Genomic DNA, 16485 nt, shown 5'->3' with positions numbered 1-16485 from the left:
ATTTTATGCTGCAAAGCCTGCGTTTGCTTCTCTAAGGTTGGGAAGTGTTGCTCTCTGTTGTGAAGCTGGGTGAGACCACACCAAGGCCTGACGTGCACGGATCCTTGCGTTTCAGGAGCTGCAAAGCATCTCAGCTTCCAAGGGACAGGCGTCCGTGCTGGAGTGCCGGGTCCGAGGCACGCCCCCCCTGCAGGTCCAGTGGTTCCGACAAGGCAGTGAAATCCAGGACTCTCCAGACTTCCGGATCCTACAGAAAAGTAAGGAGAGGGGCCCGTGCCACCGCCCCCAGGTCTGACCAAGCCCTCCTGTCAAGCTCCAGGAGAACCAGGAAGGGCTTAGTCACTGAGATGCATGGATTTCTTCCTTCCTCCCTCCCTCCCTCCCTCCCTCCCTCCCTTCCTTCCTTTCTATCTTTGCATTTTATTTGTTTTAATATTTAATTTAATTTTTATTTTATATTGGAAGATAGTTGATTTACAGTGTTGTGTTAGTTTCAGGTGTACAGCAAGGTGATTCAGTTATATGTAAACATATAGTCAATTTTTTCAGAGTCTTTTCCCATATAGGATATTACAGAATATTGAGTAGAGTTTCCTGTGCCATACAGTAGGTCCTTGTTGATTATCTATTTTATATACTGTAGTGTGAGATGCGTAGATTTCTGTTCTCCAAGTGCGGAGGACGTGCAGGGTGCGGCACATTAAAGCCGCCCTGATGGAGTTTGTCTGCACCATTTCTGCAGACATGTCCTAGACAAGGTCACACAAAAAGATGGGTAGGTTTAGTATGAACGGAAGCCCAGTCTAATACTCTTGTTTTGATTTCTCTTTTTCTCATGTGGGAAACAGAACCTCGATCCACAGCTGAACCTGGTAAGAAGCTTTTTCTTTTTTTCTCTCTGGTAATGTATCTCTTTGGTTTCAATAGCTCTTTGTTTCCGTTCTGAAGCCATAAGCAGAACAGTGTTTTTGCAGTTCCCTGGAAATGTGAAACCCCCTTACAGACAATATCTTCTTTATCGTGGGGTCTGCACGCTGCGTTTTACATCAAGTTCTTTATGAGGGAAACATGAAGTTCCATTCAGACAAGAAGGTCAAGCTCAGTGACTTAAGGCTTTTAAAACTGTAGTCTGTTATACTCAGAAAGCAAATTAAGCTCAAGATGAAAAAGCATCCTCCTAAGATTCCAGGAGAAAAGCATGATCTGTTGCATATTTCTGCTGACCAAAAGCCACCAACAACTAGACCCCAGCCTGGAAATGCACCTCACGGGAAAGCAGCCCGAAGGTGTCAGCAGAGTGACCACCCGGCATCTCTCATTAACGTGCCCTGACCCATGAGCGCTTCCTGTGCTACACCAGGAAGAAAGGCATCTTGCCCTGGAATTGCACCTCCCTGGGCCTCATCAGAGCCGTGTGGTCCAGAAGCCCAGGTGCCCTCCCCTCCCGCCTCGCACTTCTTGTATTTTTATGGCTCCTATAGACGAAAGCGATGTTTATAAGAGAAGCAGAAATTTTTGTCCAGGTGTTTCACAGCACATCCTCCTCGAAGACTACTTTCTTCGTATTTTTCCCATCAGCAAAGTCACTACTTTCACTCCCTTCTTGCCAAAGGGTGGAAAACGTGTGTCTGCTTCAGCATCACGCAGACCCGGCTGCACATCTCTTGGGAGCCAGACCCGGCTTGGCCTTTCTTGGGGATTGTGGTGGCTCCTGGTCAGAGAGACCGAGGGCAGTCCTGAGCCTCTCACACCCGCGCACCGGGGCCTGAAAAGCAGAGTGTGAGCCTGTGAGGGTCCAAAGCGGAAGGGATGCTGAGTGTCAGCCTGAGGGAAAAACTGGAATTGATCTGATGCCTTCTTTTTTTTAATTAATTAGTTTTTATTGGATTATGTAGTTGATTTACAATGTTGTGTAGTTTCAGGTGTACAGCAAAGTGAATCATTTATACACATATATATATCCACTCTTTTAGGTTCTTTTCCCATATAAGTCATTACAGAATATTGAGTAGAGTTCCCTGTGCTATACAGTAGGTCCTTATTATCTATTATATATATATAGTAGTGTGTATATGTTGATCCCAATCTCCCAATTTATCCCTTCCCTCCCCTTACCCCCTGGTAACCATAAGTTTGTTTTCTGTCTGTGACTCTACTTCCGTTTTATAAATAAGTTCATTTGTACCATGTTTTTAGATTCCATATATAAGTAATATCATATGATATTTGTTTTTGTCTGACTTACTTCACTCAGTATGACAATCTCTGGGTCCATCCATGTTGCTGCAAATGGCATTCTCGTGTTCTTTTTTATGGGTGAGTTATATTCCATTGTATACAGGTACCACATCTTCTTTATCCATTCATCTGTCGATGGACATTTAGGTTGCTTCCATGTCCTGGCTATTGTGAATAGTGCTGCAATGAACATTGGGGTGCATGTCTCTTTTTGAATTACGGTTTTCTCTGGATATATGCCCATGACTGGAATTGCTGGATCATATGGTAGCTCTGTTTTTAGTTTTTTAAGGACCCTCCATACTGTTCTCCATAGTGGCTGTACCAGTTTACATTCCCACCAGTAATGTAGGAGGATTCCCTTTTCTCCACACCCTCTCCAGAATTTATTGTTTGTAGAGTTTTTGATGATGGCCATTCTGACCAGTGTGAGGTGATACCTCATTGTGGTCTTTATTTGCATTTCTCTAATAATTAGTGATGTTGAGCATCTTTTCGTGTGCATATTGGCCATCTGTATGTCATCTTTGGAGAAATGTCTATTTAGATCTTCCTCCCATTTTTTGATTGGGTTGTTTGGTTTTTTTTTCTATTGAGCTGCATGAGCTTTTTGTATATTTTGGAGGTTAATCCCTTGTCGTTCGCTTCATTTGCAAATATTTTCTCCCATTCTGTGGGCTGTCTTTTCATTTTGTTTATGGTTTCCTTTGCTGTGCAAGAGCTAATCTGATACCTTCTTGTTGTGAGCTACACCCAGACCCCACCGCCCACCTGTACAGTCCCCACGTCAGGTACTGTGGTCACTTTTCAAACTGTGGAAGCCACACAACTGCATATTTTGCTGTGACATGGCTTTGTATAAAATTGCACAGTGCTGTTCCCTGACACAGGGGACTTCTGAGACTCAATCTCCTGCGTGACCTGATGTGGAAATCCTATAGGGGGTTAAGGCATATCTTTTACATTGCTATTTTAAATAGACTAGACAGACATGGATAGATAGATAATAGATGAATGGATGGATGGATAGATAGACAGGTAGATAGATATAAAAGTAGGAACCAAATATCTCCTTTATCCGCAAGAAAGTCTGTGTGAACAAATCTGTGGAGCAGGTTATCTCTTTTGCTGCTTTATGTACAATAAAACTAAAACCTTGGGCCAAAAGTTCTGAAGGCATTCCTGGTGGAATGGATTAAGGCTGCTTTGGCGTTGCATTTTGGATTCTGTTTGAATTCATGCAACTCTTCTTTCATCGTGTTTTATCCAGCGTCATCACCTACACAGGTGATATGATTTATTAAATGTCTCCCGTGATCTGTGTTGGAAAATCACAAACTAAGCATCATCTGAAAATTTAAAACACTGGTGAGAAACTGCATAGTTTAGTTTCTGAGTATGTGTGTGTTTGAAAATTGAAAGCACTCAACACACCAACTCAGAAGGAGTATTTGGGTGAGGAGGAAAGAGAGAAACTCCTCCAGCCCCTCCACCGCCCCTCAGACCACATACACTGTGCCTGTCTCAGTCGTGTCTGCTGTTTTGCTTCTAGAATATCGTTTTGATCGTGAATTATTTAGTGAAACCGGTCCTCAGCAGCATCATGGGGTGGTCTGACCTCTAGAATGTTCTTAAATGCTTTTTGGTTTAATGTGGCAAAATCACGCTAAGAAGAGCAGGAGACGGAAGGCCTTCCTTGTAAACTGCATGTCCTAGCAACGTATGAAAAAGGCTGCCCTCGCTGTGTTCGCTGAAGTTTCTTATTTTTCTTTCCCCTTTGGTTCGATCTGGAGGCATTTAAGGAAACAGACTCTTCCGTTCAAACCACAAGAATAGCGCTTGCTGAAGACAGATAATTCTTGATAGAGCAATATTTCAAGCAAATCTGTCAATACAAGGCAAACACGTGTATAGTCAGGAGCTGTGAAAAACAAAACACCGCTAGTCTTCCCCGACCTCTGATAATTCCTCCACAATTATATTCTCCACGACATGGTTGGAATTGCTTCTTTTTTGCCATACAGGACCATTAAAATACTCTGCCTCAGAGAAATTCCCTGGTGGTCCAGGAAGTCAGCGCTTCCACTGCCGTGGCCCGGGTTTGATCCCTGGTCAGGGAACTAAAATACCGCAAGCTGAGGTGCGTGGCCAAAAAAAAAAAAAAATACCCTGCCTCAGAAATCTACACTTGGCACGGAGAATTAAATAAAATCCACACGCATGAACGACTGTTTGAGTGACTGCTTACATGAGTTGTTATGAGTTAGAACTTTAGAACAAGCAAATACTAACACATATTTGTAGTTAAACAATGCCCTGACTTGCCTGACAGAACCAGGTGTGATTACGATTCCTTTACTAGTAGGCGAATGTTTTCTGACATTGACTTGAAGTTGACCATTGATGCTTCCAGGGGAAAAAACAGAACATGTATTGAATCTTTTACTGTCCTTAAATGACCTGATGGACTATTACATCCAGTAGACAGACCTCTGAACTACTCAACCTTAGAGATTATACATAGGAACTGGCTTCCCTTGTGGCTGTTTTTTGGCCACTGTTAAATGGAGAGGAGAAAAATTGACATGACCACGATACATCTGAGGCAAGAGATAAATTTTACAGAACTAAGTCAGAGATATTCTCCAAATGCTAAAATATAAGTAGCCTTTGAAATTCAGAACATATCTGAGCATTCTGGTTTTCCTGCCCTCTCTCCCCTTCCTGACATGATCACTCCTGCTCTCTCCCTGCTGGCTGGCCTCCCTCCCTCCCTTTCTTTCCCCATATCCCCCCTCATTTATTTTTATATCTCTTTTTTTCTTCTCTTCACTCTCCTTCTTTTTTCTTATTCATGGGCAAGATATTTTAAAGCCCTAGAAATGAAACTGAAATGCACTAGTGCCTGGTCACAGCCCCCGTAGGGATTAGATGTTTAGATAAGGAAGGAAACAGCCCATTCCCTGCCGATGCATTTGTGCAACGGAAACAGGTTTTTCTTGTCACTCCTCTGCTGGGTCTGTCTGATGTGTTTTCCACTCCTATCTCGTCTAGACAGAAGTCAGCTTGCATCACCCATCTTCTCAGACAGCTTTGTGAGTTCATAGCAGTCAGCTTACTCAGAACCCACATGTGTCTGTCATAGTACCTGCTCTGGCCTCCTTTTTTGACGTTCCGACTTTACCCTGATTGCATCCTTCAAAGACCAGTGTCGGGGCGGGCAGGGCCACAGAAGACTCCTTCGACAGCTGTCCGCGCTCAGGTCCTGACTCAGCCGTCTGCAAACAGCCACAAACTGTATCGCATTACTTCTATAGCACTGTCTCATGGCACGCAAAATCGAAACTCCAAAAACCAACGTGTCTTACTGGTTGGGGAACGGTGCACATAAACGTGCGGTGCCCTGACCTTCAATGTGCATCACCAGGGCCACCCACCCTCCAAGATCTTGGAGAGTGGAATCTGTGCTTTGGTCCCATGAGTCACGATGTGAAGTAAATTATAGTTTAAATGTACTGAGGTGCTGAGCAGTAGGAGGGCAACGGTGAGGATGTTTGAATGTGATTCCAGGTTAAGATAGTGGAGTAAACAAAAGTGGGTTGGATAAAGCCTGTGGTTCCCAAACCGTGTGGCAGGGCGCCCTGGGTGCCCCACCTTCCGGCAGAGGTGCTGGAGATGCTGGAGATTTTTGACAAACACAGTGACACTTGATATCTCATGGGGACGACTGCCGGCTTGAAACAGTTCCAACGTTACATCACTCTACATTCTCTTCTGTGACGTCATATCTTTGTGAAACTGAGTTTTTGGTGTGTGTGTGATAAAACGCAAGTCCCATGTGAAAATCAGGAGGACTGTGAAAGCGGGCTGGCTGGGTCCCATCTGATGCCAGGAGGGGTTGTGCCCTCCCAGCAGATACACACATCCGTTAGTACGTGATTGTGGTGATTTAAGAATAAAATGCTGGTATTTTTCCTTTAATTTATATGTACTTTTTAAAACAATAACTAACTTGTTAAGACCTAAATATTATTACGTTCTTTAGAAAGAACTGCTTAACAAAGGAGGCTATTCAGTATATCTTTAGGTTTTGGAGCACCGTAAAAAATGACTGAGACACTTAGGGTCTCGTGAACCAAGAAGGTTTAGGGAGAAATCTCTGGGGAGAGAGGGAGAGGCACCAAGACACCAAAAGGAGAACTGCGTGACTGTTGGAACCCTGAGATCTGTGTGCCTCTGCCCCGCCCCCCCCCCCAAACTGGCCTCTAGAAGGCCAGCCTGGTGGAGACCGAAGGGCTCATTTCTAGGTGATGGCAACATCCCAAGAGAAGAAAAATCCATCCATAATGATGCAGGAGTTTCTCCAAGACAGAGGCCATCTAGGTAACACCCAGGGGAAGGCCAGGGTGAACAACCGCTCTCTGCTGTCCAGAGATTCCCGTCGGCTCAGAACCACGTTGGACAAGAAGAGATCAAAGGCGTCTGAAGAAACCTCCCTCTGGGATGATACAGGAGAGCCTGAGCAACTCCCCAAAAAGCAGCTTGGAGGAAACAGACTTGCAAAGAGAAGAAGATGTAAAAACAAAGCAACGCTCTTGTCGGAGGGATAAGAAAATCAGCGCATCCAAGAAGTAAAAATAACAGGTATAAGGGGGGAGGAGAGGAGGGACATTCAGAAAACAAGGAGTGCTTGCAATGAAAAAGCTGGTAGCAGAAATGAAAGTTAGGAAATGTCTTGCAAAGTAGGAGAAAAAGACAGAGAAGGGATGTAAGAGAGAAAAGGTAAGAAAATTAGATGGTAGCGACCCGCCCCGGTAGACTACACATCCGTAAGTAGGATTCCAGGAGGAGAGAACAAAGGGGAGAGATTATCAATGAAATTTTTTTTCATACCCCAAACGGAAGAATATCAGTTTCCAGATTGAAAGGACCCACTGAGAGCACAGTGTATGAAAACACATTGACAGCAGCGTGCATCGCTGTGAAATTCACAACATCCAGGATGAGGCCATGATTCTCCCCATGTCTAGAGAGGAAGCACCAGGTCACAGCAAACTAACAGGATCAGAGTGACCTAGGACTCCTCAGCAGGCTTACTAGGCACACAGACAACGAAGCAACGCCTTCCAGATTCTGGTGTAAAATACCTCCAACTCCATAAGGAGATGTGGTCAAGATTTTTCAGAGTGGCAGGGTCTCAAGGATTTTCCTCCACAGCTCGTCTGTAGGGTGTGCTCCCTGCAGCGAGAGAATTCACCGGCCAGAGCAAGATGTGAGGACAGGAGCATGACGGCAAATGCAGCCAGAGGCCGGGGTGCCCGGAAGTCACGGCTGCACATTGATGTGTCACAAGGACAGACACGGCAAGGCATTCATCCCTGAGAGCTCAGGACCGCCGCCCATCTCCTGCGCTGACAACAGACGATCGCGGGTGAGCTGACCCCAGGTCGCATCTCTGCTTGGCCCGGCCTGTCACTGCCTGCCGGGTCAGTTGGGAACACTGTTACCGCCCACGGAAGTGCTCTGATTTGACCTGGTGCTGAGATCTGGAAGTTGGCCATGTTGAACTTAAAAAGAGAGATTTCAGAGACACAGACACCACCAGTGATTCCTCCCGGCTGTCCAGTTCCTGCCCATGCTTAGCCCCTCCAGGTACCCACCAACCCACCCCCGGCAGCCCCAGATTTCCCAGGAAACCCCGTGGCCTTGCCCACCCCATACCCCTGAGGGCTTTGGTAAACGTCTGGGGAAGTTGAACTTATTTCTGACAGTGGGAAGGTGGCCTTTTTTTTTTCTTTTTTAACATCTTTATTGGAGTATAATTGCTTTACAGTGGTGTGTTAGTTTCTGCTTTATAACAAAGTGAATCAGCTATACATATACATATGTTCCCATATCTCTTCCCTCTTGCGTCTCCCTCTCACCCTCCCTATCCCACCCCTCTAGGTGGTCACAAAGCACCGAGCTGATCTCCCTGTGCTATGCGGCTGCTTCCCACTAGCTAGCTGTTTTACATTTGGTAGTGTATATATGTCCATGCCACTCTCTCACTTCGTCCCAGCTTACCCTTCCCCCTCCCTGTGTCCTCAAGTCCATTCTCTAGTAGGTCTGCACCTTTATTCCCATCTTGCCCCTAGGTTCTTCAGAACCATTTTTTTGTTGTTGTTTTTTAGAGTCCATATATATGTGTTAGCATACAGTATTTGTTCTTCTCTTTCTGACTTACTTCACTCTGTATGACAGACTCTAGGTCCATCCACCTCACTACAAATAACTCAATTTCGTTACCTTTTATGGCTGAGTAATATTCCATTGTACATATGTGCCACATCTTCTTTATCCATTCATCTGTTGATGGACACTTAGGTTGCTTCCATGTCCTGGCTATTGTAAATAGAGCTACAATGAACATTGGGGTGCATGTGTCTTTTAGAATTATGATTTTCTCATGATATATGCCCAGTAGTGGGATTGCTGGGTTGTATGGTAATTCTATTTTTAGTTTTTTAAGGAACCTCCATACTGTTCTTCATAGTGGCTGTATCAATTTACATTCCCACCAACAGTGCAAGAGGGTTCCCTTTTCTCCACACCCTCTCCAGCATTTATTGCTTGTAGATTTTTTGATGATGGCCATTCTGACTGGTGTGAGGTGATACCTCATTGTAGTTTTGATTTGCATTTCTCTAATGATTAGTGATGTTGAGCATCCTTTCATGTGTTTGTTGACAATCTGTATATCTTCTTTGGAGAAATGTCTATTTAGGTCTTCTGCCCATTTTTGGATTGGGTTGTTTGTTTATTTGATATTGAGCTGCATGAGCTGATTGTAAATTTTGGAGATCAATCCTTTGTCAGTTGCTTCATTTGCAAATATTTTCTCCCATTCTGAGGGTTGTCTTTTCATCTTGTTTATGTTTTCTTTTGCTGTGCAAAAGCTTTTAAGTTTCATTAGGTCCCATTTGTTCATTTTTGGTTTTATTTCCATTTCTCTAGGAGGTGGGTCACAAAGAATCTTGCTGTGATATATGTCATAGAGTGTTCTGCCTATGTTTTCCTCTAAGAGTTTGATAGTGTCTGGCCTTACATTTAGGTCTCTAATCCATTTTGAGTTTATTTTTGTGTATGGTGTTAGGGAGTGTTCTAATTTCATTCTTTTACATGTAGCTGTCCAGTTTTCCCAGCTCCACTTATTGAAGAGGCTGTAGGTGGCCTTTTCTTTACACAACAAGATAAATGCTTGTTAGTCAGCAATTAAAAACTAAGTGAAGTAAGTCAGACAGAAAAAGACAGATATCATAGGATATCACTTATACGTGGAATCTAAAGAAATGGTACAAATGAACCTATTTACAAAACAGAAATAGAGTCACAGATGTGGAAAACTTATGGTTACCAGGGAGTAAGAGGGTCACAGATGTAGAAAACTTATGGTTACCAGGGGGTAAGAGGGGAAGGGATAAAATGGGAGATTGGGATTGACATATACACACTACTATGTATAAAATAGATGACTAATAAGGACCTACTGTATAGCACAGGGAATTCTACTCAATACTCTGTAATGGCCTATGTGGGAAAAGAATCTAAAAAAGAGTGGATATATGTGTATGTATAACTGATTCACTTGCTGTACAGCAGAAACTAATACAACATTGTAAATCAACTATACTCTAATAAAAATTAAAAATTAAAATAAAACAAAAACTAAAGAACACATTTTTGAAGGATACATACATATGTGGTAAACATATAAGGAAAATCAAAGGAGTGATTATCTCTAAAGGGGAAGGAAGATTCAGCTGGGGAGGGCGTATGGGGCATTCTACAGTATTGGTCATCTTTTATCGCTTAGACTTATTGATAGGTATGCAGGGGTTCATTTCACTGTTACTCCTTAAACTGTGCATTTTTATTAAAAAACTTTTTTGTTGAAGCATGGTTGGTTTACAATGTTGTGTAAATTTCTGCTGTACAGCAAAGTGGATCATTTATACATATATATAGTCTTTCACATATCCTTTTCCATTATGGTTTATCTCAGCATATTGAATATCGTTCCCTGTGCTGTACAGTAGGACCTTGTTGTTTATCCATCCTATATGTACTAGTTTGCATCTGCTAACCCCAAACTCCCAATCCATCCCTTCCTCACCCCCCTCCTCTTTGGCAACCACAAGTGTGTTCTGTATGTCCATGAGTCTTAAACTGTGCATTTTAAATGTCTTTCTCTATATATGATACAGTTTTATAAAAATCCTTTATAAAAATTTATACAAGCCTTACAGTTACCACACTGAATCTCGTCTTGCTGATTTTAGCCCAGAGTCCTTTTTTATTAGTTGTGTTAGCCAAACCATGTGGTTTGGAAGGTAAACGCTGGATTTTTTTTTTTTTTTTTAAGTTAGGCTGGACCCCAAAAGGGGGAAAAAAAAAACCTGTGAAGGAAGACATGTATGAAAGTGTTCCCTCATTACCCAGAGGACTTAGTAATATTATCCTTGCTGCTTCATCATTTTATGTTTCTGCAAACAAAATGGTTTTGTTTGTATTTAACCAAGAGTTCAGCATGTCCAAGAACTTGAATGAAATTTGGGGTTAACCTCTGAGAAATATTTATGTGATTAAGTAATTTTTAGGTAACTTTAAAAGCAGAATTTACCATCAGCAAAAATGGTTTCCAATTTACTAAGTTATTATATGCCCTCAAATAAAAAGTCTCCAGTTAGGAAAATTGGATTAAAAAGGACTGTACTTAGAGTTATTAGTAACTTTAAATTTTTGCATTTTCTAAAGGACAGTTTTTTAATAAAAATAAGTGAGCCTCTAATTCCCTTTATTTGAGACAAGCAGTCACTTCCTGATTCCCATCCCTCACCAAAATGTACTTCACAGATATCTTAAGGTCTTTGTTCGAATAAGATATTACTAGATGAAAATTCAGTGCTGCAGCTGGGCTCATCTCCTATCCTGCTGGCTTTCTTCATCCGCGTGATGTCAGAGCCATCCAAGCTGAGACGCTCCTTTCTCTCAGCAAAATGTGAGCCTGTTGTCACTTTTGGATGAAATTTTCCCAGAGAAGCAAAGCTGAACAACTTTTAGGGCATTGGACTAATGTTTTATCTAGTAAAAGTCCCTGAGACATAGCAATGTCCGAAGATCACCGAAAGAACTTGCCAGTGCTTTTTTATTCTTATTTTTTTCTTCCGTTTGTAGACTGTCCAGTCGGTCATCAGCTCTATGCATGAATCTACCTCATTTTATGCAATAGAAGTGTTCCTGAAAATTCATAGGAAATGAAGTTAGTTCAGTCAGATTTGAAACATGCAATCTTTTCATTCTCAAAAGGGCCCTCTGGAGGAGAAGGGGCAACTGTATAAACAAGCTCAGGTTTTCTTAAAATGGCATAACTTAAAAAAAAAAAAATCAAAATTGTAGATAACATAAGAAGACACTCTAAGAGTTGGCCAGATCATCACTCCAAAGCCACCTTCTATTATCCCTGCTGGATAAGATTTTATCCTGATTTAAAATGTAGGTTCAGGGCACAAAATTGCATTAACTGTAAACACAGTGTTTACGGGGAAAGTGTTCTCAGGCGTTGAGAACAATGGCATTTCTCTGTGTCTCCAGAAAGTCCATCTTTCCAGGCTGGGAGAGGACCGTTCAAGGGCATCAGCCCTGGGAGGGCAGTGCAAGGAGGGAGGGGTCAGCCACGGAAGCTGACGGCCCCAGGCTCCCAGAAGCATCCTCTAAGACGGAGCCCACCTCCCAGAGGACAGCCAGGATGGGGGGATTCTTCCCCAAATCTCGACACACTGGGCTGTTCATTTCTTCTCCCACCGTCACGGCCACGTGACAGTGTCCTTTGGACTGGGCTTGTATCCTTCCAGTGTATCTCATATATTGGAGGACACACAGCCCACCTACTTGGGCAGATGGGTTTCTAGTGAGTTACTTGGATAGTGAGAGTAATTCAAGTGTTCAGATCCAGAAAACTCCTTGTTTCCCATCTTAAATCTTTTATTACTTCATTTCACATTGGGTTCCTCATGTCCTGGACCAGGAAAAAACGCAGAACAGCTAAGAGGCCTTGTGCTCTAGGAAGAAGGAGCTTGTGGGGGACGGGGTGTGACCGTCAGCATTTTGGCCTCAACATTGATTAACCATGACCTTGAGAGGATCCCTTTGGACCTTGGACCTCACTTGAAGAAATGAGCAACTTGGGCTAGTCCACATACAGTCCCTTAGAGCTGTAATATCCTGCGCTTTATTGACCCTCCTCTGGTTAAGGACACTTCTAACTCATCTCGTAACCATATGTATTCAATTTAAAATTCCCAGTCCCCGTTGCCTTTCCAGATACATCTCACTTTCCCAGTGATTCATCTTATGTGAAGCTCTGACTTGAATTATTTCCACACTTTCTTCCTCTTCGATTGAGAAGCCTTGAACTGTGTGCAGTACACTCAGAAACACACAGGGTACCTTAGGGTACCTTCCTTCACGCTCTCTGTTATCCTGTCGTTTTCCTTCTGTTCAGTGAGCCTTTTTATCAATCATAATTGTGTGCTTTAAATGTATTCAAGCCTTGGGACTTCCCTGGTGGTGCAGTGGTTAAAAATCCACTTGCCAATGCATGGGACACGCATTCGAGCCCTGGTCCGGGAAGATCCCACATGCCATGGAGCAACCAAGCCTGTGCGCCACAGCTACTGAGCCTGCGCTCTAGAGCCCGCGAGCCACAACTACTGAGCCTGTGTGCCTCAACTACCGAGGCTGTGTGCCTCAACTACCAAAGCCTGCGCACTTAGAGCCCGTGCTCCACAACAAGAGAGGCCACCGCAATGAGAAGCCCGCGCACCGCAACGAAGAGTAGCCCCCGCTCGCCGCGACTAGAGAAAGTCCATGCGCTGCAACGAAGACCCAACACAGCCAAAAATTTTTTTTAAATTAAAAATTAAAACAAAAATGTATCTCATGCCTTTACCTGAAAACTCTTTTCTTAATATGCCAAACACCTCAGCAGGATTCCTTGATGTTCTTTGAGCCAGGAACTCTGGTGGGTCCCACAGCGCAGTGTTTTTAAGCTGTGGGTCATGACCCACGAAGGCGGGTGGCAACCACCACTAGTTTCAAACAAAATAGAAGAGAAAATGCGTAGTAACGAGGATTTCCCACGATTTCTAGCACAGGAAGTCTTCAAGGATACCATTCTTTCAAAAAGAGAAAATGATTTTGTTTGTTTAAAACAAGGCAGCGCATTATTAAGAACTCAGCCTATCTTGTAATTGAAATCAATGCCCACAAGCTCTCTTGGGACATAAAGGAAGACTCACTTTCATTTTATTTATCGTTTAATTGGTTTAACTTTGCGTTTATTACTTTTATTGGTATTTAAAAATTGACATGTAATTTTAATAGATAAAAATGTTTGTGTTAGAAGGTAGGACTTTTACCCACAGTGAGCACTTTGCCCTCCCAGTGTTTAAAACATAAAATATGTTTGAGGGCAAGTTTGCTAATTTTCATTACTGATGTTTGACTCCAGGGGAGACACATTCCTCTAAATTCTGAAAAGCTTGCCCTCAGGGCTGTTGGAGAAGGAGCTTGGAAGAGAAGCGTTGCCCTCATCCTGGTCTGCTGGCTCTTGAAAGCATGGCGGCCCAAACATCGGTGGCTCCAGGTGGTGACCACCGTGTCCCTAATCCTGAGGGTCAGCCACTCAGCTTAGCCCCAGTGGGACACCAGACTTGGCCCGCCCAGGTGGGCTCACTCCACGGGCTGTGGCTGGCCTCCAGGTTGGCGGGGATGAGCCGGGTGGTCTCAGGTGTGGTGGCCCGTCTCTGCTCAGGGACCCCTTTGTCCAGCCCCATGGCCTGCATCCCTGAGGCGTTCAGCTGGGCTCCCAGAGATGGAGCAGAGCGAGAGGGGACCTGAGGCTTTGGCTCCAAACAGACATCACTCCGACCACTTCCATGGTTGAAGCAGCCGTCAGGCCAGCCGGAACCCCAGGGCTAGGGAAGGGGATGGGGCTGCAGAGTCCCTTTGCAGCGGGGCCTGGATGCAGGAGAGGGTAACTGCAGCCATTCCTGCAAAAAATCTATGGTACAGAGTCTCACGTGGCCCACATAATGTGCGAATAATCGACAGGCTCTGTGGGAATCAGAAGTATATGACTTTTCTTAACATTTACCAACACAATCATCTTAGGTTACTCGTACAATATAGACAATCACTGAATTTAAAAATAGTTAATGCACTCCCATAATAATACATACGTACATACATTAATTAATTAATTAGAAATAGCTAATACGTTCTAGATTGAGCTTCTTCTTAATGGAACAGCTAACAGTTCCTGACGACAAAGCATTTACCACGCGCCAGGCAGCACCCTAAGAACAGTGTGTATCATGTCACAAGAATAGATGGTCGTGCGGAGCGTGGAGTCTGGAGCCCAACTTGGTTCAAGTTGCCGCTCATGAGCTGCGTGACTTTGGGTAAATCAATTAGCCTTACTGTACTTCAGCTTTCCTATCTATAAGACAGGCTAAGCGTAGTAAATGTAACTCATAAGGTTGACATGAGGGTTAAATCTAAGTTCATCTATATTCAGTGCTGGTAGTGTTACCTAGTGCCTGAGCTGTTGTCATGGTTACCATCATCGCCCCTCACAGTAACCCTGTGATAGTTGATTTATGAGTCATGATTCATACGAACCCTATAAGGTAGGTTCTATTATTATCTCCATCTTCTAGGTAAGGGCACTGAAGTTCGGGGAGGTGGACCAAAGTCACAAAGGCCCCATGGGGCAGCGCCCTCATTCAAGCCCCGGCAGCTGGTCCCAGAGTCCGGGCTTTGCATGCTACAGAACATGGCTGCACTGTGTAACAGTAGTTTCCAGAATAATTGTCTGCAGTCAAACATTTCCATGTTATGTTCTTTTTTTCCCATTGTCAGCTTTTCAGAGAAGCTTGATTTTCCCCACCAGTGGCTTTCAGTTGAGCAGCGACATTGTAGTTGAAAGGCCTTCCATGACCATCAACCAAAGTGGGCAGGAGCTGGCGTCTTCCACGTGCCTAGCACAGAGGCACACACTTTGCAAACCTCTTGTGTCCTCTATACAGACACACTCATGAGGTACATGTTATCCCTATTTTATAGGTGAGGAAACCAAGGCTGATGAAAAATCACAAAGAATGAGTCCTACTCCAAAGCTTTTGCCACTAGGTTGAACGGCTAAATTAAATGTCAAGAGATTCTCTTGTGACTACTTCGTAAAGTGACCCTATAATAATCGTTACTGAATTTGCTTGTTTTAGAAAGGCAGAGGGTCGGGCTTCTTCGGAGCAACTTTGTGGTTGCCCTCTGATGAGTTACTCTGTTCTCTTCCTTCCAGAGGAGATCTGCACCCTCGTTATAGCAGAGACGTTCCCCGAGGACGCCGGGATCTTCACGTGCTCGGCGAGCAATGATTACGGGTCAGCGACCAGCACTGCCCAGCTGGTGGTCACCTCAGGTATGCAAGGAGCGAAGGGTTGACGGGTCCCCAAGGCAGAAAGGACCCACCTGGAGGACTACTCAGCCTCCAGGAACGCTTTGCCCCGGGGGTCATCCTCACAACCATGGTTTCATCACGAAACAAAAGGCTGGGGTGGGAGGGGGGGAGGGGAAGCGGAGATGAAAACACAAAGGTGATGATAATGTAGCAACGGAACACATGTGGGCCTCTTCCTTCAGTCTTGGGATCTTGGTCTTGGAAACAATGCGATGGCTGCCCAAGGGCCTCCTGCTGGCCCAGAACTATGCTCACACCAGTGTCGACGGGGTCTGGAGATACTGGCGCAAATCAGTCACTGTTTAACTCACTAGATAAACCTAGAGAAGCTGTCAAGATCTTAGAAACCAGATTTCTTTGAGACTGGACGCCTATGAAAAACTAAAGGAATGTATTTTATTATTAAAACCAACATTCAGAAATATCTGGTCAGTTTTTTAAACTCAGAAACTTACCGCTAGGGAAAGCAACCTGAAACAGTTCTTTTCCTTTATTTCTTTGACCTTTAGTTAACTGTTTTCTACTATTATTAATTAGCTTTACCTGGTCTTTACGGCCTTATTTGTGTTGTTTATTTTACAGTGGTTTTTAAAATACCTCTTTGGCCAAGCCCAGTACGGGGCACCATGGTTAGGAGGCAGTGAAGACGTAGCCGAATTGCACCTGGATTTCTCTAGAACAGGGAG

General features: G+C 43.9%; 1 protein-coding gene across 6 annotated transcripts in view; it reads left to right on the top strand.

Annotated features, from left to right (window-relative positions):
• The window catches only part of PALLD (palladin, cytoskeletal associated protein), a 378549-nt gene that overhangs the window by 176560 nt on the left and 185504 nt on the right, over positions 1 to 16485 (top strand). For all 6 annotated transcript variants that reach the window (XM_082468820.1, XM_082468827.1, XM_082468819.1 and 3 more), the window contains 3 exons: positions 116 to 257; positions 849 to 872; positions 15641 to 15760. In XM_082468820.1, coding sequence (XP_082324946.1) covers positions 116 to 257; positions 849 to 872; positions 15641 to 15760 — 286 coding nt within the window. The remainder of the gene's footprint in view (positions 1 to 115; positions 258 to 848; positions 873 to 15640; positions 15761 to 16485) is intronic.

This window comes from Balaenoptera physalus (assembly GCF_965194825.1).
Source record: "Balaenoptera physalus genome assembly, chromosome: 7".
In the NCBI taxonomy this organism is placed as follows: domain Eukaryota; kingdom Metazoa; phylum Chordata; class Mammalia; order Artiodactyla; family Balaenopteridae; genus Balaenoptera; species Balaenoptera physalus.
Note: the sequence above shows the minus strand (reverse complement) of the source record. Positions and strands in the feature narration are given on the sequence as shown.